At 47.2% G+C, this 21875-nt stretch overlaps 1 protein-coding gene across 4 annotated transcripts in view; it reads right to left on the bottom strand.

The window, feature by feature from the left end:
• Positions 1 to 21875, bottom strand: part of SCN4A (sodium voltage-gated channel alpha subunit 4) — a 107316-nt gene that overhangs the window by 3013 nt on the left and 82428 nt on the right. For all 4 annotated transcript variants that reach the window (XM_081837560.1, XM_081837561.1, XM_081837559.1 and 1 more), the window contains 9 exons: positions 15308 to 15440; positions 14201 to 14355; positions 11649 to 11822; positions 10613 to 10735; positions 8938 to 9225; positions 7448 to 7501; positions 7167 to 7304; positions 3923 to 4027; positions 1057 to 1327 (listed from right to left, as the gene is read on the bottom strand). In XM_081837560.1, the coding sequence (XP_081693686.1) occupies positions 1057 to 1327; positions 3923 to 4027; positions 7167 to 7304; positions 7448 to 7501; positions 8938 to 9225; positions 10613 to 10735; positions 11649 to 11822; positions 14201 to 14355; positions 15308 to 15440 (1441 nt within the window). The remainder of the gene's footprint in view (positions 1 to 1056; positions 1328 to 3922; positions 4028 to 7166; positions 7305 to 7447; positions 7502 to 8937; positions 9226 to 10612; positions 10736 to 11648; positions 11823 to 14200; positions 14356 to 15307; positions 15441 to 21875) is intronic.

Genomic DNA, 21875 nt, shown 5'->3' with positions numbered 1-21875 from the left:
GCTGAGGCAGTTTTGGTCCCCCAGTTTTTGTTCGCCAGGCCCCCTCAACATTCAGAGGGCGTCGCACAATGTTGCATGTGCAACATCAAGGCATCAGGATGTTGGGACGTCGGGTGACGTCACGCTGGGCCCCTGAAGATCAGCTGGAGAAGCTGGCGCCTCTGCCCACTGCTGAGCTACAGAATAAGATTTCTCTAAAGAGAGAAAAATGTGCTTCTATGCTCAACGTGGTAAAGATGCTCCTATGTTACCTCCACTACTCTGCTGAACGCCTCTGCCCTACTATTCCCCATTATGCCTACTGTCAGATTTAAGACTCAGGTAGGTAGCCGTGATGGTCTGACACAGTCAATATATATACAGTGGTACCTCGGGTTAAAAACTTAATTCGTTCCGGAGGTCCGTTCTTAACCTGAAGCACCACTTTAGCTGCCACTGAGTGATTTCTGTTCTCATCCTGAAGCAAAGTTCTTAACCTGAGGTACTATTTCTGGGTTAGTGGAGCCTGTAACCTGAAGCATCTGTAACCTGAAGCGTCTGTAACCCGAGGTAAAGGTCCAGTCATGGCTGACTCTGGGGTTGCGGCGCTCATCTCGCTTTATTGGCCGAGGGAGCCGGCATACAGCTTCCAGGTCATGTGGCTGGCATGACTAAGCCGCTTGTGGCGAATCAGAGCAGCGCACGGAAACGCCGTTTACCTTCCCACCGGAGCAGTACCTATTTATCTACTTGCACTTTGTGCTTTCGAACTGCTAGGTTGGCAGGAGCAGGGACCGAGCAACAGGAGCTCACCTCATCACAGGGATTCGAACCGCCAACCTTCTGATCAGCAAGTCCTAGGCTTTGTGGTTTAACCCACAGCGCTACCTGCGTCCCATGTAACCCAAGGTACCACTGTATATATACAGTATATACAGTATATATGTCCAGTAGCATCAAGAACAAACTTAGTTGGTCTCTAAGGTGCTACTGGCCAATTTTTTTGTCAGATTTAAGAGTTACTTTCACATTTTCAGATTTTGTCAGATTTAGGAGCCACCTTCACATTATCCTCACCTATGATGGAGATAATGACCACGACGAAATCAAAGATGTTCCAGCCGACCGTGAAGAAGTAGTACCGCAGGGCAATCATCTTGAGGAAGCACTCGGCCGTGAAGATGACAATGAAGATCAGGTTGATTTGGAAGAGGATGTTTATCTTGGTTTCGCTTTGGTCGTCTGTTTCCACCATCATCGTCACCATGTTAAGACAAATGAGGATCATGATGACTATATCAAAGGCTTGTTGGGTCACAAAGTCAAAGATCATCGCTTGGTATTTGTTCTTTAGTAAGGCGGAAGGCAGGCAGGCACAGGTGTGAGAGAGAGACACACACACAGGAAAGGGACAAAGACATACGGGCAGAGACAGACGAGGGAAGAGAAGAGAAGAGAAATGGAGGAGAAAACCCCACACAAGAATGTTCAAACGGGCAAAGAAATGGGGAAAAAAATCGCCCGGCATCCAACCCCATGGAACATGATCTAAGAATGTATGTGTGCTCCAAAAACTTTTTGCGTGGAATAACAGGACAGTGTGCTGGACTTGGTCTGGGAACACCCCTGGCTGAATAGGAACCTCATTGAGATGATGTGAGGCACAGAACCACCTCTCAGTCTAATCAAGCCAGCAAGGTTGCTATAAAACAGGGTTTCCCAAACTTGGAACTCCTGCTATTTTTGGACTACAACTCCCATCATCTCTAGTTAGCAGGACCAGTGGTCAGGGATGGTTGGAGTTGTAGCGCAACAACAGCGGAGGACCCAAGTTTGGGAGACCCTGCTAGGAGGCTGTATTTTACTGTTTTAATGTTTTAATGTTGTATTTTAATCTTGTTTTTAAGTTGTATTTCAATCAATTTGTTTTTATATCGGGTATTAGCCGCCCTGAGCCCGGTCTTGGCTGGGGAGGGCAGGGTATAAATAAATATTATTAATATTATTATTATTATAAAAGTAACATAAACAACCCATGAATTACTCACTACCTTTGAGCTCTTTGGAAGAAGTGCAGAATAGAAAAGGAAGGAAGGAAGGAAGGAAGGAAGGAAGGAAGGAAGGAAGGAAGGAAGGAAGGAAGGAAGCAGTTGTTTTTGCTTTTTAATTTCTGAGCCTTCTGTTATGTAAATGCACATAAGGTTTGTTTATACTGCCCTAACCATGAGGAAAGGTTAAAAGCTCTGTGGCAAACTGAAAGTTTGTCCTCTGATCCTTTCAGACAGACACTTGCCTCCTTTGGCTTTCCTTAGCCGTTCTCAGGACCACTTTTAACAGACGTCTGTGGTCATTAAGAACCAGCAGGATACAAATTCCCTGACTGGTCCAAAAGAAGAATGGTGATTCTGTGAATAAGACTCTTACAAATTGTAAGTAGAAACACTATGTGTAGTTTCATTTGTTTATTTGTTTCAAAAGAATTTTTTAAAATAAAAACTGTATTTCCTTTCTTTCTTTTTTTGCAGCCTAGATAGCCTCATGGGCAGAAAATACACGGCGCTAAGAAAAAAGAAATCATAGGCTGGCTCAAGAAAGCAGTGGTGTTTCAGTTTGCATTTTTCAATAAAGTAAAAATAAAAAGCTTTAAAGTAAAATAAAAAAGGAAGGAAACAGTGGGGAGTCGAGGGACTTTGATCTCAGCAGAAACTGGGAAGCAAAGGAGAGAGAAGGAAAAATGGGAAGGCTGCAGGGTTGGAGAACAGATGGAGATTGCCTGGGAAGGAATCCCAGGTCTCCCCTTCCCCACTCCCTCCCTTGTTCCAAATAGATTTACAAAGATCTGCAACAACATCAGGCATGCACACTATCTGCAGACAGGTGTACACATCCTCTGTTGTGATGACGCCCAGAGCCCTGCATTCCCTTTCCTGCAGGAATCTTGGCTCAGCGCATGAAAGGAGGATCTCTTGTTCACACATCATGTAAAGGAAACTGACCTATTGTGAGCAAATGAATGTTGGGCATCATGCAACTCTGGCTCTGTGGGTGCCGGAATACGAGATCTCTCGATGCAATGGACAAAAAGCCACGTAACAGGGCCTTAAGGAAGTTAAGACTATCCTCCACCAGGGCCAGGGCCTTTTCAGTGATGGCTCCGACCTGGTGGAATGCTCTGTCCCATGAGACTAGGGCCCTTCAGGATTCATCATCCTTCCGTCGGGCCTGTAAGACAGAGCTATTCCACCTTGCCTTTAATTTGAATTCAGCCTGATCTTTTATTTCCCTTATCTTCCTTCCCCCCTCCCCTTTTATGACAATCACCTGCTCTGAGACCGCACAGCTAATTCTCCCCTGCCCTCCTCGCTGGCCCAAGTAGGACCAATTCAGCCAGCTAGCCCTGGGGATTAACTAATTGATTTTTGAATTTTATTGTTATTCATGTTTTTATACTGTATTTTATACTGCTTTTTATAATTAAGTGTTTTAATGTGTTTTGAATTTGTTGTTAGCCGCCCTGAGCCCGGTTTTTGAACCAGGAAGGGCGGGGTATAAATAAAAAAAATTATTATTATTATTATTATTATTATTATTATTATTATGTGGCTGTACTTGCTGCAAATTACATTTGAATTAGTTGCCTTGGTATAATTTCTCACACACCATTTCCGCTGGCTTTTAATTGATATGGGTCTTCTGCACATTCTGCTAGCTTTATTGCTTTACTGCTGTGGCTTGGAAATTTTTTCATACCAATTTATGTTCTAATACGTTGCTGGGTTTTGTGCTTTGAAAAAATGTGTAACCATAAAATCCAACATCGTACAACATGCCAGACTCAAGCCTTCGTTACGGTGCACTGTATTATATTGTGGTTTAGGGTGCAGTTACTGTCAGCTACCTTGGACCAGAAAGGTGGCTTCTCATTATTTAAGCAAATAAATACCTGAGGCCTTGGGATGGGTTTTTGCGGCTTTTTTGAGCCTAGCTTCTTCATGGCGTTGTAGTATTTCTTTTGTTCCTCTGTCATGAAGATGTCCTTTCCTCCAAAGTAAAAAAGGAATCACAACTTATTAGACATGGGAGGAAGTCGTCTGTTGCAGTGCCCAAGACCCACGGAAGCTTTCCACTTCACAGCCCCACTTCACACCCAGTTTCCAGGGCTCAGAGTGAACCACAGAAACTGCCTTTTAATTTCTGAGGCTGAGCGATGGTAACTGGGCAGGATTTATAGAGTTTGGTCAATTTCGCTTGACCGCCTCCATCTTTTCCAAACACCCAAACTCCCCTCCCTGCCTTCCACTCGCAAACAAGTCTCCTGCCTTGTTCCATAGCTGTCAACCGTCCCTTAGTTGGCGGGACAGTCCCTTATCCCAGTGCTGTGTCCCGCTGCTGTCCCTTATTGATGATGTCCCTTAAATTTCCCGGGTTTCAAAGGAAGCAGCTCCTCTCCCTCCCTCCCTCCCTGCCGGCCAGGGAGGAGGGAGGCTCCAACTGTGTTGCTTGGCTGCGTTGCTCACCCAATAAGGAGTCTAAGAATGACTGAGGGGCAGAGCTTGCATGCCTTGTGACGATCAAATCGGCCGCGTTGCCTGGGGACTCGCCTTTGCTCAGCGCTTCCCAGCAGAGAGGTGACGGTGGTTTTCCTTGCTGTATCCCCTTTGCCGGGTTGCTGCGCTGTGGGAACCACCACTTGAGGCTTTGTTTGTCTGCTGGTTGACTAAAATCCCTTATTTTGGCTGCTGATCCCTTATTTTCGAGGCTGCTGGTCCCTTATTTTCAAATCTGTAAGTTGACAGCTATGCCTTGTTCATGCGCGCTAGTTTATTTTTCTCTGTCGATCAGTCTGTCACTCGACAGCAGAAGCCGCAAACACTTCCCCTCACTTCCATCCTGCCAAATGATGCTAACTCACTCTTCAGTGTCCTGTGAGAGCTTTGGATTTCTAGAAACGTCCCTGTTGTTGCCAGGCTACTCTATTGTGGTCTTAAGTCTTGGGCTTAAACTAAGGAAAGACCGTATCTAACCGGCTGCTCTAAGCCCTGCTCCAGAGCTGTCTTTGATTGGCCTAGTCCCAAAAAATGGCCTTGGCCATCTTCTCCCTTCTCCCTGCCAAACCACTTCAGTCTATTAAAAGAAGGGCCCAGGAAAGTGAAAAGTTGTTCTTTCAGAGGGCAGGCAGTTTCCCTCCCTGATGCAACACACAAGTGCCTGTGGCTAACCAGAGGTCCAGGGAATATGTAGCTGTCTCTGTTTTGAAATGGCTTGATTTAATGAAAGCACTGCAGGGTGTTGGACCAGATGACCCACAAGGTCCCTCTGCAATTCTTTGATTCCACGATTTTTGGAAGCCTGTTGCTTAAAGGTAGTGAACTCTCACATTACTGTCTTGAAGCAGCTGATGGAAGCACGTTGCTCCCCACAGATGTCACACCCATAGCATACATTTCAACACATATCTAAAGTACATGACTCCACCGCCCCCCCCCCAAAAAGAATCACAGGGACTATACAGTGGTGCCTCGCAAGACGAAAAGAATCCGTTTCGCGATTCTCTTCGTCTAGCGGTTTTTTCGTCTTGCGAAGCAAGCCCATTGACAGCTTAGCGGATTAGCACTATTAGCGGTCCAGCAGCTTTTAGCAATCAGCTGTTAAGCGGCTTATCAGCGGAACAGCTGATAAGCGGCTTAGCGGCTTAGGAAAGGGGGGGGAGCGGAAAAAACCCGCGGGAACTCGCAAGATTTTTTCGTCTTGCGAAGCAACCCCATAGAAAAATTCGTTTAGCGAAGCGCCTCCAAAACGGAAAACCCTTTCGTCTAGTGGGTTTTCCGTCTTGCGAGGCGTTCGTCTTGCGGGGCACCACTGTAGTTTACTCCTTGCAGAATCACAATTCCCAGCAACCTTAAACTACAGTTCCCATGATTCTTTGGGGGAAATCATGTGTTTCCAATGTGCAGTGTGTTTGCGTGACAAAAATAATCATGGGAACTGTAGTTTATGAAGGGTGCTGGGAATTATAGCTCTAAGAGGGCTATAATTCTAGATTCATTTTCATTGAGTACGGAGGATGGAACAGGTGACCTACAAAATTAACCCCCCAACCCTGATTCCATGTACATTTGCGGGGGAACCCCAGCTGGCTATGTTGTCTACAAAGCCTATTTTCCTCATGAGTCTCCTCTTCCCCCACTTTCTACGCTCTTTGCCACTTTGGGAAGTTTGACTTCTGGCACAGAAACTGGTGAGGCATGAGGCTTGGTTCAAGTTAATCTCAGTGATCTGCACATGCATGCTCCATGAATCTCTGCTATTATGTAGAGTGTCCCGGCGCTGAGAGACTAGGATCCAGGCCTGTCTGTGGAGCTCAGATTTGGTACTGGAGCTCATTATCAAGGTGGGCTTCCACCTCAAAAACCAGCTGTGTGAACTGGTCCCAGCTGATGTCCCTGAACTCTGCACCAGATACCGACTCCTGTAGTCGGAGCTGTGTGTCTCAGTTTGCATTTCTTAGTGCAGAAAGTATTGATCTGATGTGTAGAGATCTTCCCTATTCTATTTAATTCAAGAGGGTTCTGGAAGCTTCTGGAAGCTTCTCTGTGTGAAAGAAACTTCATAATGATAGGGTTATTCCTTCAGAGAAGCTGAGTACAGCTGGCTTAAACTGGTTCTGTTATCTCTTTCTGTCAAGGTCATGTTGACTACAAAAATAGGCCAGAAGGAGCCTGGGTTTCACTTTTTCTATCTCTTTTCCTTCTGGTGTGGTGTTCTGTATGTAGTGTTAAGAATTAGACTTATTATAAGTTAGTGTTTAAGTCAGGTCTGCTGCAACTGGATTTCTTATGGACAGTGCCAATCCTGAATGTATTGGATTTGTGACCATTTTGCTCATTTGCCTTCAGTAGCAGTAAAGCTCTGCTGGATGAAATATTAATTGCCTCTGGTCTATTTTTGGGGGGAATCCTGCAACGTGTTTAGGTTTTTACTCTGCTTACTATTCATTGGAATCTACTCTGCATCAATACTGAGTAGAATTTCAATGACAGTGTGAGCATTGCTTCCAAATAGCACTCGAGAGTCATTCTACTCAAAGATAAATGTCTGTGCCTCAAAGTCCAGTTTTATTGCTGCGGGAGGTGCCCACTAACAGTAGTGACGCCCGCAGCTGAAACCCAAAGCCAAGAGACACTTATCTTTTTCTTCTGCTGGTTGAAGTTGTCGATGATGACGCCAATGAAAAGGTTGAGAGTGAAGAAAGCTCCAAAAATGATGAAGATGACAAAATAGATGTACATGTAGAGGTTGACTTCGTATTCGGGCTGCTCCTCAACCTGGGAGGTCAGAGAAGAGGTTGAGAAGAGACCCTCTCTTGCGGTCGGGCCCCCCGCTTCCCCCATTGTGCAGGCCAGACCCGGCTGCCCCTACAACAGGCCTGTGGGACTGAGCAAACACCTCCTCCTCAGCCCATAATTACCTCACGGGAGTCGACGGCTGCGTACATGATGTCCATCCAGCCCTTGAATGTAGCCTACGAAGAACGCAGAAGGATAAACTCATTGTGGTGCCCGGCAGAGGTGGGGTCTTGCTACTAGGTTCTTAGAGCACTTGGGGGGCAGAACAGAGATCCACAAGATCAGGGCTGTCTTAAGCATGTGTGGCGCCAGGGTGCAAAAAATCTGCCTGGTGCCCCCCCCCCATTGCCCAGAGTTGTCGGCCTTTATTGGGGGGGGGCAGGAGGCTCTGGGTCGGCCGTCAAGGCACACAGAGCAGGGCACAGAGGAGTGCTCTGGACAGGCCTCTCCACTGCCCTACGCCAATCCCAGGCGCGGAGGGCAGAACCAGCCACCTGCCTCAGTGCCCCACTGGCTCGCTTGCCTCCGAACTCGTGGCGGAGAGCTGCCCGCAGCAGAAGAGCCCGCTGTGGAGCTCCGATGGGCAGGCTCTTCCCCAGATTATAACTCTCGGGCCCCAGACTCTCGGCCTGGTGCCCCTGAGAGCTGGGCAGCTGGGTGCCCAGCACCCCTAACGCCTACGGTTAAGATGACCCTGCACAAGATAGAGTTGGAGAGGGGGGTGCACCAAATGGGGACTGGGCTGTGCGCCCCAAATATATCGTGCAGTTGCCATTGAGTAACCAGAAATTAGGACGAATGTGCCTCACCAATGAGTAGGCATCACAGTGTTATAAGAATTTTAAGGTCTCAAATATAGAATACATATACATAAATGCACACATATCTAAATATATGAACCATGTGTCTGAGATAGTACAGGAGAGCGATCCTGAAGCTATTTTGACTCTCCCAACATCCTCAGCTATTCCTCTGCAGTAATGGGGAAAGCCTTCCCATTGTCTTTTTGCTTACAAATCCTGTCTTAAGGGCGTCTTTGTGTATGAATAGGGTGAGCTTGTGACCTGGATTCAGGAACTAAAGTATTAACTATCACAAAAGAATGGTCAGGCTGCTCAGGTAATGCAACCAGTGACCATAATCAGGTATCCTGGCAGACAGGATTTCTGCTGTAGACCGCCTCCTTCTGTGATGTATGTATGTTTTGGGGGTGGTCTTGGGCTACAGGGTGGGCAATTTCAAAAGTCTATATAAAGGCTTGCGCACCATTTTTCAGGGTTCTCCTCCCTCAAGCGTGTGGTGAGTGGGGACCTTGTTGCAACAGCTCCTTGAATAAAAATCAGGTTTACTAGCTGCTTTGCTTCTCAATATACTCTGGTTGGCCTCTGTTATTCTCTCCTACCGAAAGGGAACCCACTCTATACGGGCTCCGGAATACCCCATAAGGGAAAGGGAGCAGTTTTCTCTTATAACCGCAGCAAACCACAGGGGAGAAGTCTGGATACAGTACGAAGGAAGGTTGCCACATTGACATAGACATGGCGGTGGGGTTTTTCCTTGCAAGGCATGATGGGAGGAGGCCCCTAGCAGGCAGAGAAGGAGGTACACTCACCACCTGCAAAAGGGAGAGGTATCCCATGCCCACATTGTCAAAATTGACCTTGACGTTGACCCAGCGGACGTCCGTGGCATTGTAAACATCGAGGAGAGTCATGCAATCGCTCTTGTTGTTCACCACCGAGAGCTCGAAGTAGTCGCCCGTGGTGGTATTGATGCAGCGATAATACTTCCCTGCGAAGAGGTTGACCCCCATAATGCTGAAGATGAGCCAGAATATCAGGCAGACCAAGAGGACGTTCATGATGGAAGGGATGGCTCCCAGAAGGGCATTCACGACCACCTGGCTCCCAGAAAAAGAGGAGGTTTAACCAAAGTGATGCCGAAAATATATATTTCCCCCCCCCACAAATGCCATCTTTTTAAAAAACAAACAAACTTTAAATTAAATTCCACATTTAGAGTTTTTCAAATTATATTGCTTGTAGGCTAGAAAAGGCAAGAAGGTAGTATATCAGCTTATCGGAAATTCAACAAAATTCATACCGTATTGGCCCGAATATAAGCCACACTTTTTTCACCAAATTCCGACTGAAAAGTTAAAGCGCGGCTTAAATTCGCCACCTTACAAAAATTGGCTTTTGCGATATCGCTGTAGGGTTTTCTTCCACATTTGCCATTTAAAGGTGTGAGTGCCTGCGGAATTTGAAGGGAGCGGCTTATATTCTGGTATTGTCTTTATTCTCTCTCCCCCCCCCCAAAAAAATTTTTTTTTAAAGGTGCGGCTTATTTGCAGGTGCGGCTTATATTCGGGCCAATACGGTAAGTGGGAATGATCCTCAGAGCTACCAAAAGTTTATAGGGTTGTCCGAAGCAGGGATTGCCAGGGATGAGCTCCAGAACCTGTTATCAGTGCCATAATGGAGTGGAGAATATTCTGCACATGTGGATATAATAGCACACTCTTCACCTGTGAGATGTGATGCCATCGAGTGTACTGGAAACATACAAGACTCTAGGCTCGCCCACACTTAGCTTTTGCCTCACACTTTCTGACTGGGAAGACCTGGTTTCGCATCCCCATTGATCCATAGTCCCTGGGTAACCTTGGGCAGTCACTCTCTCTCATGCTGGCTTATCACTTGGGCATTGTTGCAAGGTTAGAATGGGAGAAACAACTCTGTGGCCACTATTATGAGCTTCTTGGAGATGTAAAAGTAAAGGGACCCCTGACCATCAGGTCCAGTCGTGGCCAGCTCTGGGGTTGGGGCTCTCATCTCGCTTTATTGGCCGAGGGAGCCGGCGTACAGCTGGTCATGTGGCCAGCATGACTAAGCCGTCTCTGGCGAACCAGAGCAGCGCACGGAAACGCCGTTTACCTTCCCGCCGGAGCGGTACCTATTTATCTACTTGCACTCAAATTGGTAGGAGCAGGAACCGAGCAACGGGAGCTCACCCCGTCACGGGGATTCGAACCGCCGACCTTCTGATCGGCAAGTCCTAGGCTCTGTGGTTTAACCCACAGCGCCAGCCGCGTCCCTCTTGGAGATGCAAAGATCTTTAAATAAATTAGGCACCAGAAACCGCTGCTCAAAGGATGCGTTTCTGAGGCCAGCCTGAGCCCCACAACCTCCTTGCAAGAGACACAAAGTCCTCACTCTGTGAAATCCTCACCACTCGGAGGGGGGGGGAGTGGGGAGCAAAACCTCGGGACGCCACACAAAACTTACCCTCATGCCTTCAAATCTGGACAAAGCCCGAAGGGGTCTCAGAGCACGGAGCGTCCTCAGGGATTTGATTGCCCCCAGCTCCGAATAGCCCATCCAGTTTGCTGTCAAGCTGATGAGGGAGACCTGGTGGAGAAAGCAGAACGCTTACGGACAAAGCTGGCAAGCACGATAAGAGAGACCACCGAAAGGATCCCTGGTCAGGATCCAAGTTTCTTGTCAAACATCCTTAAAATATCCACAAGAAGGAACATGGTTACCCATTTAGCGACCCATGTTTTGGGACCAGTCTTTGAGATGGATACATATAACATCTGCTGCCAGAATCAAATTTTGTCAGCCAGCTCCTACGGTTAATACTGTGATGGGTTTGCAGGGGACAAGAGTAACAGCTGTGTGTTTGTTAGCAAAAGACAACAGCAGGGTTGAGAGGGCTAGGGTGTCAGGATTACAGGCGGTGTGATGTCACCACAGGAAAAAACGTCCTTTTTACCCGATGCTCGGGTTGCATTTTTAGAAAGGATTTTGGGTAAGAAGAAGGGTGGGGGGGCCTGAGGCCATACAGGCTGAGGAACGGACAAGCTGTGTAGAGGAGACACAGGGATGCTGTCTTGGCTTCTTTCGAATTCAGTGCTACGCTTCTGTGGGCAGCAAGTCCCTTGTGAGATGTGGTGCTCAGAACCCTTTCTCCATCCAGACTCGGGAGTCAATATGTGTAAATAAGCCATATTTCATAAAGACACTACAGCAGGCATAGGCAAACTCGGCCCTCCAGCTGTTTTGGGACTACAACTCCTATCATCCCTAGCTAACAGGACCAGTGGTCAGGGATGATGGGAACTGTAGTCTCAAGACATCTGGAGGGCCGAGTTTGCCTATGCCTGCACTACAGCCTCCACTGTGGCTCATTTTCCCCACACAAACCCCGGTTAAGACCCCTGGAATTTTCACCTCTTGGCAGAGATTGGGGTAGCCAGCAACGATACTAAAAACGGACTCCTGTCTCAAACAACTCCCTCCCCCTCAAGCAGCAACTTACGTCAACAATGAGGAAATCCAGCCAGCACCAGGCATTGGTGAAGTAGACCTTGAACCCATAGGCCACCCACTTGAGAAGCATCTCGATAACGAAAACATACGAGAAGACCTTGTCAGCATATTCCAAGATGATGCGGATGGTCCGACGACGCTCTATGTAGATGTCTTCAAAAGCCTGAAAGAGGAAGAGGCTCAGAGTCATCTGGGGAAACCTTCTCTGCAACCCACCCACCTGGGTAAGTAAGTAAATAATTTTTTATTTATACACCACCCTCCCTGGCCAAGACCGGGCTCAGGGCAGCTAACATCAAACATCAAATACCGTATTTTTTGCTCTATAAGATGCACCAGACCACAAGACGCACAGAGTTTTTGGAGGAGGAAAACAAGAAAAAAAATATTCTGAATCTCAGAAGCCAGAACAGCAAGAGGGATCGCTGCGCAGTGAAAGCAGCAATCCCTCTTGCTGTTCTGGCTTCTGGGATAACTACGCAGCCTGCATTCGCTCCATAAGACGCACACACATTTCCCCTTACTTTTTAGGAGGGAAAAAGTGAGTCTTATAGAGCAAAAAATACGGTACATTAAGATACAGCTAAAAATAAGAATCAGGACAGAATTAAATGATTGCCCACGAATTACAACCATAGGGGTCGGGAACCTCAAGTAATCATCAGGGCCAGCTATCCATGTTGGGTGTATTTCAGGACAGAATACCAACCATGAAACCAGTGTGACTCATTGCGCGCTCTCTCTCTCTCTCTCTCTCGCTCTCTCTCTCTCTCTCTGATTATGCCATGCCTCCCAGTGTGGACAGAACACAGTGGGATGTTTATAACAAAACAAAGCAAAGGACAACCCTTTCCCAGGTGTGAAAAGTCAAGTGCAATTCCATTTGTCATTTATAGTGGAAAAGCAATGCTTGGGTAGCACAAGGAGACACCCTCCTGGAAGCAATGAGGTCAGAGATCACACCCACTAGCAACTTACAGTGGTGCCTCGCAAGATGAAAATAATTCGTTCCGCGAGTCTCTTCATCTAGCGGCTTAGAAAAAGGGGGGGGGAGGGGAAAAAACTCGCAAGACGTTTTCATCTTGCGAAGCAAGCCCATAGGGAAATTCGTCTTGCGAAGCGCCTCAAAAAACGGAGAACCCTTTCGTCTAGCAAGTTTTTCGTCTTGCGAGGCATTCGTCTTGCGGGGCACCACTGTATTTGAGAAGAACCCTAGAATCATAGAGTTGGAAGGTACCCAGAGAGTCATCTAGTCCAGGAATCTCAGCTAAAGCATCCATGACAGATGGCCATCCAGCCTCCAAGGAAGGAGTGTCCACAACCTCTGGAGGGAGACTGTTCCACTACGGAACAGCTCTTACTGTCAGAAAGCTTTTCCACATGTTTTGTCGGTGTCACAGTCCAGTTCACGGGTGATCATAGTCCCGGCAGGGGATGTCAGGACCAGGGTCAAGATGGTGGGGTGGGAGCAGGAATGGGGGTCCAGGAGTCAGGAAGCCAAGAGTCTGAGGGTCAGGAAGCAAGGAGTCAAGAAGTCAAGGGTCCGAGGATCAAGAAGCAGGGAGTCAAGATGTAGAGGTTCAAGGATCAGGAAGCAAGAAGCCGAAGGCAGGGAACATGTTGCTGTGCCAAAGAGCCGAAGGGACATGCTGACCTTATATCCCTTCCCAGCTCTTGCCACCAGGTGCTGTGAGTTACCAATCGGCCTCACCTGAGGCACCTTGCCTCTTCAGAACAAACTTAGGAAGGCCCCAGTCCTGCAAAGTCCTATTGGTCACAGGGCCTGGCTCCTGCACACACACCTGACAGTCAGAAACTCCTTTCTTGTAACTTGAAGCCGTTGATTCAAGTCCTACCTGCCAGAGCAGGAGAAAGCAAGCTTGTTCCCTCTTCCGTGTCACAGGCCTTGACAGCCCTGTTGAAACTAAAGTGAGGTCTCTTTTCTTCCTTCGTCCAGGAAGATATGTGGGACGGGATTCCTGAACAACCATGTCTAATACTTTGCCCTCTCTTTTTGGAGCAATTTGAAACCACTGCCCTTCCTCCCCAAGGGATGTTGTTGTTTAGTCGTTTAGTTGTGTCCGACTCTTCGTGACCCCATGGACAAGAGCACGCCAGGCACTCCTGTCTTCCACTGCCTCCCACAGTATGGGCAAACTCATGTTCGTAGCTTCGAGAACACTGTCCAACCATCTCGTCTTCTGTCATCCCCTTCTCCTTGTGCCCTCCATCTTTCCCAACATCAGGGTCTTTTCCAGGGAGTCTTCTCTTCTCATGAGGTGGCCCAAGTATTGGAGCCTCAGCTTCAGGATCTGTCCTTCCAGTGAGCACTCATGGCTGATTTCCTTCAGAATGGAGAGGTTTGATCTTCTTGCAGTCCATGGGACTCTCAAGAGTCTCCTCCAGCACCATAATTCAAAAGCATTGATTCTTTGGCGATCAGCCTTCTTTATGGTCCAGCTCTCAGTTCCATACATCACTACTGGGAAAACCATGGCTTTAACTATACGGACCTTTGTTGGCAAGGTGGCCCTTACTTACCAGGGCTCCACTGCTAAGGAGAATCATGAGGATGATGAACGTCTCGAACCAGTTGTGCTCCACAATCTTGAAACACGTCTTCCGGAGGTTCCACCACTTCTCCCCCTTCTCTGTCTTGACGTCAACGTAGAGGCAAGGGCATCTCCGGACACAGGCTGCAGGTAGAGACATGCCAATAGTAAGCCCACAGCTAGGAATAGAAGAAAGCTGCAGTTTCCATTCTGACCTGTACCTGTCACAGCCAGCGCCGTTTCCATTTTGCTGCGGTTTGGTTTCTGCCAAACACTATCCTATTTATCTCGCTGCCTGCTGCTTAACGTACATTCTGTAACTATTTATATAACATTCCATCATCTCAATGAAAAGGAAATGCAAACAAAAACAAAAACCACCCAACTAATTAATGATGTCTGGTTTGCAGGCTTAAAAAAAAAAAACCTGCACATGCACGAGGACATTCTGTTTTCTGTTACTTTGTCATGTACTCTAAGGCTGTTTAACAATGAAAGCAGGTTCTGGGCCTGGGCCCTGTCGGTTAATAATAATAATAATAATAATAATAATAATAATAATATTTTTATTATTATTTATACCCCGCCCATCTGGCTGGGCATCCCCAGCCACTCTTGGCGGCTTCCAACAAAATATTAAAATACAGTAATGCATCAAACATTAAAAGCTTCCCTAAACAGAAGAAGAAGAAGAAGAAGAAGAAGAAGAAGAAGAAGAGGAGGAGGAGGAGGAGGAGGAGGAGGAGGAATTTGATATCCCGCTTTATCACTACCCAAAAGAGTCTCAAAGCGGCTAACAATCTCCTTTCCCTTCCTTCCCCACAACAAACACTCTGTGAGGTGAGTGAGGCTGAGAGACTTCAGAGGGAAGCCCAAGGTCACCCAGCAGCTGCATGTGGAGGAGCAGGGAAGCGAACCTGGTTCACCAGATTATGAGTCCACTGCTCTTAACCACTCTTAACCTTTTAACCACCACACCACACTGGCTCTCTCAAGGCAAAGCATTATGTGCTCTCTTCTTCACATGTACCGGAGCAGAGCATGGCTATATTCAAGTTCTTCCCAGAAGACCCGTGTTGCTGTCTGGCTACCCTACCTTCAGTGAAGCATTCCTCTGGCTCATCATTCTCGGCATCCTCTTGAGCCACAGCTACCTCCTCCTCAGGGTCTGGGGGCTTATAATCAACAGTGCTGCATATGGACGACTCAGTCCCATCTGACAGAGGCTTCTGAGAAGAGCAAAGGAAGAGAGCGACAGTCTAGAAGGACCTTAGATTTTATGCAGGGTGTATGAGTGCCATCAAGCGATGTTCAATCATGGGCCGACATCTATTACAATGAACAAATGACCGGATATCAGGGCATTAAGTACATCCGCCCCAGCTGCAAGCAGCAGCCCACAACAGCATACCCTCCAACATTTCTCTGATTAAAAGGGGCGACCAGTGCTATTTTTCTAGAAAAAGAGGTGCCGGAATTCACCATGAACGCCTCCCTTGTGTTATAAGAATTCTAAGGTCTCAAATATAGAATAGTAAAGGTAAAGGGACCCCTGACCATTTAGGTCCAGTCGTGGCCGACTCTGGGGTTGCGGCGCTCATCTCGCTTTATTGGCCAAGGGAGCTGGTGTACAGCTTCCGGGTCATGTGGCCAGCATGACTAAGCCACTTCTGGCAAACCAGAGCAACACACGGAAACGCTGTTTACCTTCCCGCCAGAGCGGTACCTATTTATCTACTTGCACTTTGACATGCTTTCGAACTGCTAGGTTGGCAGGAGCAGGGACCGAGCAACAGGATCTCACCCCGTCGCGGGGATTCGAACCGCTGAACTTCTGATCGGCAAGTCCTAGGCTCTGTGGTTTAACGCACAGCGCCACCCGCGTCACTTAGAATAAATGTTCATAAATGTACAAAGCAAACACATACATAAGTATATAAACCACCTGTCTGAAATAGTACAGGAGAACAATCCTGAAGCCATTTTGACCCTCCCAAATTGACCTCAAATATTTATCTGCAAGGAGGAAGGAAAGGGGTGAATGAATGAATTTATTATTATGGCCACAGACCAGTTCCGGCTCACTTACAATATCAGGAAAATCATAAAACATGATAGGGATACATTGAATTGCAATTGGGAATTGCAAAGAGGAGGAACCCAGAACAATGTTGTGCAAGCCCTTATAGAGACATTTTAAATTGCCCACCCTGGAACCCCCTGGACCACCACCTGCATACAACATACATACACCAGAGAAGGGGCGGTCTACAGCAGAAATCTGAGTGTGTTGGTTTTTTTCCTCCTGTCTGCCAGGATACCTGATAATGGATAATTGATTGCATTACCTGGGCCATTTGGCCACTCTTTTGTGATGATAACTACTTAATTCCCGAATCCAGATCACAGGCTCACCCTATTCATACACAGACACACCCTTAAGACACGATTTGTGAACAAAGAAACAATGGGAAGGCTTTTCCATTTCCTTCCTCCTTGCAGAGAAATATTTGAGGTGACTGAAAGAGTCAAAATGGCTTTAGGACTGTTTTCCTGTACTGTTTCCAGACATGTGGTTTTTATACAGTGGTACCTCAGGTTACATATGCTTCAGGTTACATACGCTTCAGGTTACAGACTCCACTAACCCAGAAATAGTGCTTCAGGTTAAGAACTTTGCTTCAGGATGAGAACAGAAATCGGGCTCCGGCAGTGCAGCGGCAGCAGAAGGCCCAATTAGCTAAAGTGGTGCTTCAGGTTAAGAACTGTTTCAGGTTAAGTACGGACCTCCGGAACAAATTAAGTACTTAACCTGAGGTACCACTGTATTTTTGTATGTGTTTGCCTTGTAGAGTTATGGACATTTATTTTATATAAGACCTTAAAATTCCTATAACAACCTGTATCTTCTGAAATGAGATACCCCCCGCAAGGAGTACGAGTTGACAAGCACACACCACCTCTTTCAAGCAATGAAGGAGGAGGGGATTTCCCAACCTCTCCCAAATAATTTTTCCTACCATGCTTCAAAGCCTTTGCTATCCCCTTTTCAGCCGGCTCTCTCGCAGTTGGACGTATGACAAATAACCTGAGATATAATTAGTACGGTCGAGTTAGGTTCTCTGAAATATCTATAGCTTGGCTTACGTGGAAGAGCCTTTAGGTCAAAGTTTATGCCAGTTCAGAAATGGTGAAACTGACAGGAGCTGGAGGCAGCAGGTTCCCTCTACCCCTAAAGGTAAAGGTAAAGGTACCCCTGCCAGTACGGGCCAGTCGTGTCCGACTCTAGGGTTGTGCGCCCATCTCACTTAAGAGGCCGGGGGCCAGCGCTGTCCAGAGACACTTCCGGGTCACGTGGCCAGTGTGACGAAGCTGCTCTGGCGAGCCAGCACCAGCGCAGCACACGGAAACGCCGTTTACCTTCCCGCTAGAAAGCGGTACCTATTTATCTACTTGCACTTAGGGGTGCTTTCGAACTGCTAGGTGGGCAGAAGCTGGGACCGAAAGACGGGAGCTCACCCCGCCGCGGGGATTCGAACCACCGACCATGCGATCGGCAAGTCCTAGGCACTGAGGTTTTACCCACAGCGCCACCCACGTGCCTCGGGTTACATGCGCTTCAGGTTACAGAGGCTTCAGGTTACAGACTCCGCTAACCCAGAAATAGTACCTCGGGTTAAGAACTTTGCTTCAGGATGAGAACAGAAATCGGGCTCCAGCGGCGCAGTGGCAGCAGGAGGCCCCATTAGCTAAAGTGGTGGCTCAGGTTAAGAACAATTTCAGGTTAAGAACAGACCTCCGGAACGAATTAAGTTCTTAACCCGAGGTACCACTGTATTGGATTGTAACTGAAAACTAATACAAATTATTATGGAGGGGGGGGGAGTGCACACACACACACACACACACACACACCTGTTCTGAGCGGATCTAATAGCAATCTGTAGCAAGGATGAACACAATAAGAAGTGCCTTATGGGATCAGACCAAAGATCCACCTAGCTTGCCGCTCTGTTTCTGACAGCAGTCAACTACAGTGGTACCTCGGGTTAAGTACTTAATTCGTTCCAGAGGTCCGTTCTTAACCTGAAACTGTTCTTAACCTGAAGCACCACTTTAGCTAATGGGGCCTCCTGCTGCTGCCGCGCCGCAGGAGCCCGATTTCTGTTCTCATCCTGAAGCAAAGTTCTTAACCCGAGGTACTATTTCTGGGTTAGCGTAGTCTGTAACCTGAAGTGTATGTAACCTGAAGTGTATGTAACCCGAGGTACCACTGTAGTTGCCCCTGGGAGTTTCACAAAAGGGGCTGCAAAAGGAGATTGCCATGATGCAGATTATCTTATCTTTCTACCTATTGGTGGTGGCGGCCGCGGGGGGGGGGGGGGAGATGGGACAAGGAGCTATGCAAATCACTGAAGCTCCCCGTCCCTGACCACTGGAAGGATCCTTCCATCCCCACCTTCTGAATATTTATCAGGCAACTCAGAGGCAGAAGCAGGCTAGAGATGGGTGGAATTTGCTCCTGTGGGATGTAATCCACTGAGAGCAGTCAAGTACAACATTCCTTGTTTTCCTAGAGTGGGCATGCAAGGGAATGTTTGGTCCAGCCAGTCTAAACTTCCTGTTCCTCCTGGCCTGGAGCATCCTTCCTTGCATGTGACTAGTGGGTGGGCGTGACCTTTCCAGACCTGATAAAAGGCCAAGGCATGCTGCCACTCTCGCTCTTTTCCATCTTCTTTTCATCCTGCAAACTTCCTGGAATGAACTGCTGGCTGCCAGCCAAGCAGTCCCCCAGGTCATCTACCTTATGGGATAAACCTGTTAGTATAAGTTTGTAACTTTAAGCCTAAAGGCTGCCTTCAGGGATCACACTGTGCTCTGTCTGATCACGAGTGAACTTTCTTTTTATTGCTTATGTGGTGTCTTTACTCTTTTAGGAGGGATTCAAGCGGTCAAGCCAGGAAAATATTAGAACACATTTTAATCTGGACAAGCCGGATCAAATTGCGTATTGTCTTAAGAAACTTGCATGAGTTTGCAAGTAGCTTTCTGCTGCAGAAAGGGTAATGCACTCTGCTAAGTAAAGGAACTTGCTAGCGCAGGTTAGGAAGGATAATAATAATAATAATAATAATAATAATAATAATAATAATAATAATTTATTTATAGCCCACCCATCTGGCTGGGCTTCCCCAGCCACTCTGGGCGGCTTCCAACAAAATATTAAAATACAGTAATGCATCAAACATTAAAAGCTTCCCTAAACAGGCCTGCCTTCAGATGTCTTCTAAAAGTCTGGTAGTTGTTGTTCTCTTTGACATCTGGTGGGAGGGCGGGTGCCACTACTGAGAAGGCCCTCTGCCTGGTTCCCTGTAACTTGGCTTCTCGCAGTAGGGGAACCACCAGAAGGCCCTCGGCGCTGGACCTCAGTGTCTGGGCAGAACAATGGGGGTAGAGACACTCCTTCAGGTATACTGAACCGAGGCCATTTAGGGCTTTAAAGGTCAGCACCAACACTTTGTATATATCCTCTCCTGCCACCCTGAACATTCCCACAGCTCCGCACTGTCGTGCTCAGCCCCAGAAACAACAAAGTGGTTAGAAGTGTCTCTGTGCATGTGCAGAGCGCCATCTTCCTACCATGGACCAAGGATAACCAGCCACCAAGTGGCTGCGGTTAGAGGGCAGAGCATCCAGGGAAGAATGTGTGGGCCCCACTAACTGCCCAAGCACTACAGAAAGAGGTGGGGGGTAGGGGGGGTTATGGCAGTGGCTGAAGCCGAGAGCGAACTGCAAACTGAAGGCACCTTTTATCATAGGTGGTGGACGTGTAAGGTAGTAAAAGAATTTTGGGAAATGATATATAATAATTTGGAAAAAAAGTTTAAAATAAGTTTTTCTAAAAAACCCCGAAGTCTTTCTTTTAGGAATTCTAGGTGCTGAAATCCCAAGATTACCATATTTTCCATGTATAAGACTAGGTTTTTTTCCTAAAAAATAATTAGGGGGCATCTTGTATACAATTATATCTCCCCCCATTTTTAAAACTCGGAGTCCCCCCAAATAGTCTTATACATGGGGGCGTCTTACAGAGGGGAAAATACAGTATTTATATCTGCAGCCACAGCTGCACAGATGTTCTTGGCCCAGAGATGGAAAGAAGATAAAGTCCCGACCAGAAAAGAATGGAAGATCAAGTTGATGGACTATGCCGAAATGGCTAAAATGGCCAGAAGAATCACTAATTAGGAAGACCAGAATTTTAATAAAGAATGGGGGAAATTTATAATTTATCTTTAAAAAATCATTGTAAACAGTTAAAATTGTTAGTAGGATTGGAATAGCACTTGTAGTTTAATGGTGAATTTTAGATATACAGTGGTACCTCGGGTTACATACACTTCAGGTTACATACGCTTCAGGTTACAGACTCTGCTAACCCAGAAATAGTACCTCGGGTTAAGAACTTTGCTTCAGGATGAGAACAGAAATCGTGCTCTGGCGGCATGGCAGCAGCAGGAGGCCCCATTAGCTAAAGTGGTGCTTCAGGTTAAGAACAGTTTCAGGTTAAGAACGGACCTCCGGAACGAATTAAGTACTTAACCTGAGGTACCACTGTAATGGAGATGTAAAAGATTTAGGTTATTATAAAAGATGCAGGAGGAAATGACTAACAATAGGGTCCACAAAGGGGAGAAGGGGGAAGTCCAGGAGATTCTTTGGCATCTCGATTTTATGACATATGTTGGATATGTGAGCATAAAATGTTGATTTGAAAATCCAAATAAATAAAAAAAGAGAGAGAACGAACCGCAAAATATAAGCATCTGTTTTCAAAACTGGCTGCTGGCTGGGGGCTTAATTTGCTCTGGCACTGGGGTGAGGAGGGGCTGGACCAGAGACCTTGATAGCTCCTCCGCCCCCAGAGTCCCAAGTCACTGCCAAGGAACATGATACGTCAACAAATAGAGAAGGACTTGGCAGGGAGGCGAGGGTGAAGATGCATGCAAGGAGACTAATTTTTCAAGCGTGATTATAAATGACTGGTGGAGGGGACGGCAGAGGAGCCTAAGGGTTAAGGAAACTTGCTGACCCCCCTACAATTGGATCTGGCGTTAATACCCCAGTGGGAGTCATCTGTGGACATGTGACAACGAGCCTTGGGAGGTTCGTCTCAACCCACCCCCAATGGAAAAGCTGCCGAGCTTTGAAGCCTGAGCCATCGCACCTTGCCTCTAAAAGTAACTAGGGGAGGCGCAATTCCTGGGCCCCAGGAATTACTGTATTTTTCTCTCCATAAGACACACTTTTTTCTTCCTGAAAAGTAAGGGGAAATGTCTGTGCGTCTTATGGAGCGCATGCGTGGTCCCTGGAGCCGAACTGCCCAGGGGGGGAAAGCAGATCATGTGGGGGGTTTTTGAAAGAGGGAAGTGGGTGTTGAAACAAAGCCGCTGATCGTTTGCCGATTGGGGAGAGAGATAAGGGACGCTAGAGACAAAGGAGGCTACCTGGGAGGGGAGAGGTAAAGACAGCAAAGGGGGAAAACAGGAAGACTAAAGCATTAAGAAGAGAAATTAGAAGAAAAGGAGGAGCAAAAAACTGCTCCAGCTAAGCAAAAGACACTAAGGCAAACAAGAGGGAAGGGAGTGTTGAAAGGAAACAGC

The sequence above is a fragment of the Podarcis erhardii genome, assembly GCF_964252035.2.
Source record: "Podarcis erhardii genome assembly, chromosome: 13".
Taxonomy (NCBI): domain Eukaryota; kingdom Metazoa; phylum Chordata; class Lepidosauria; order Squamata; family Lacertidae; genus Podarcis; species Podarcis erhardii.
This window is presented reverse-complemented; position numbering and strand designations above follow the sequence as displayed.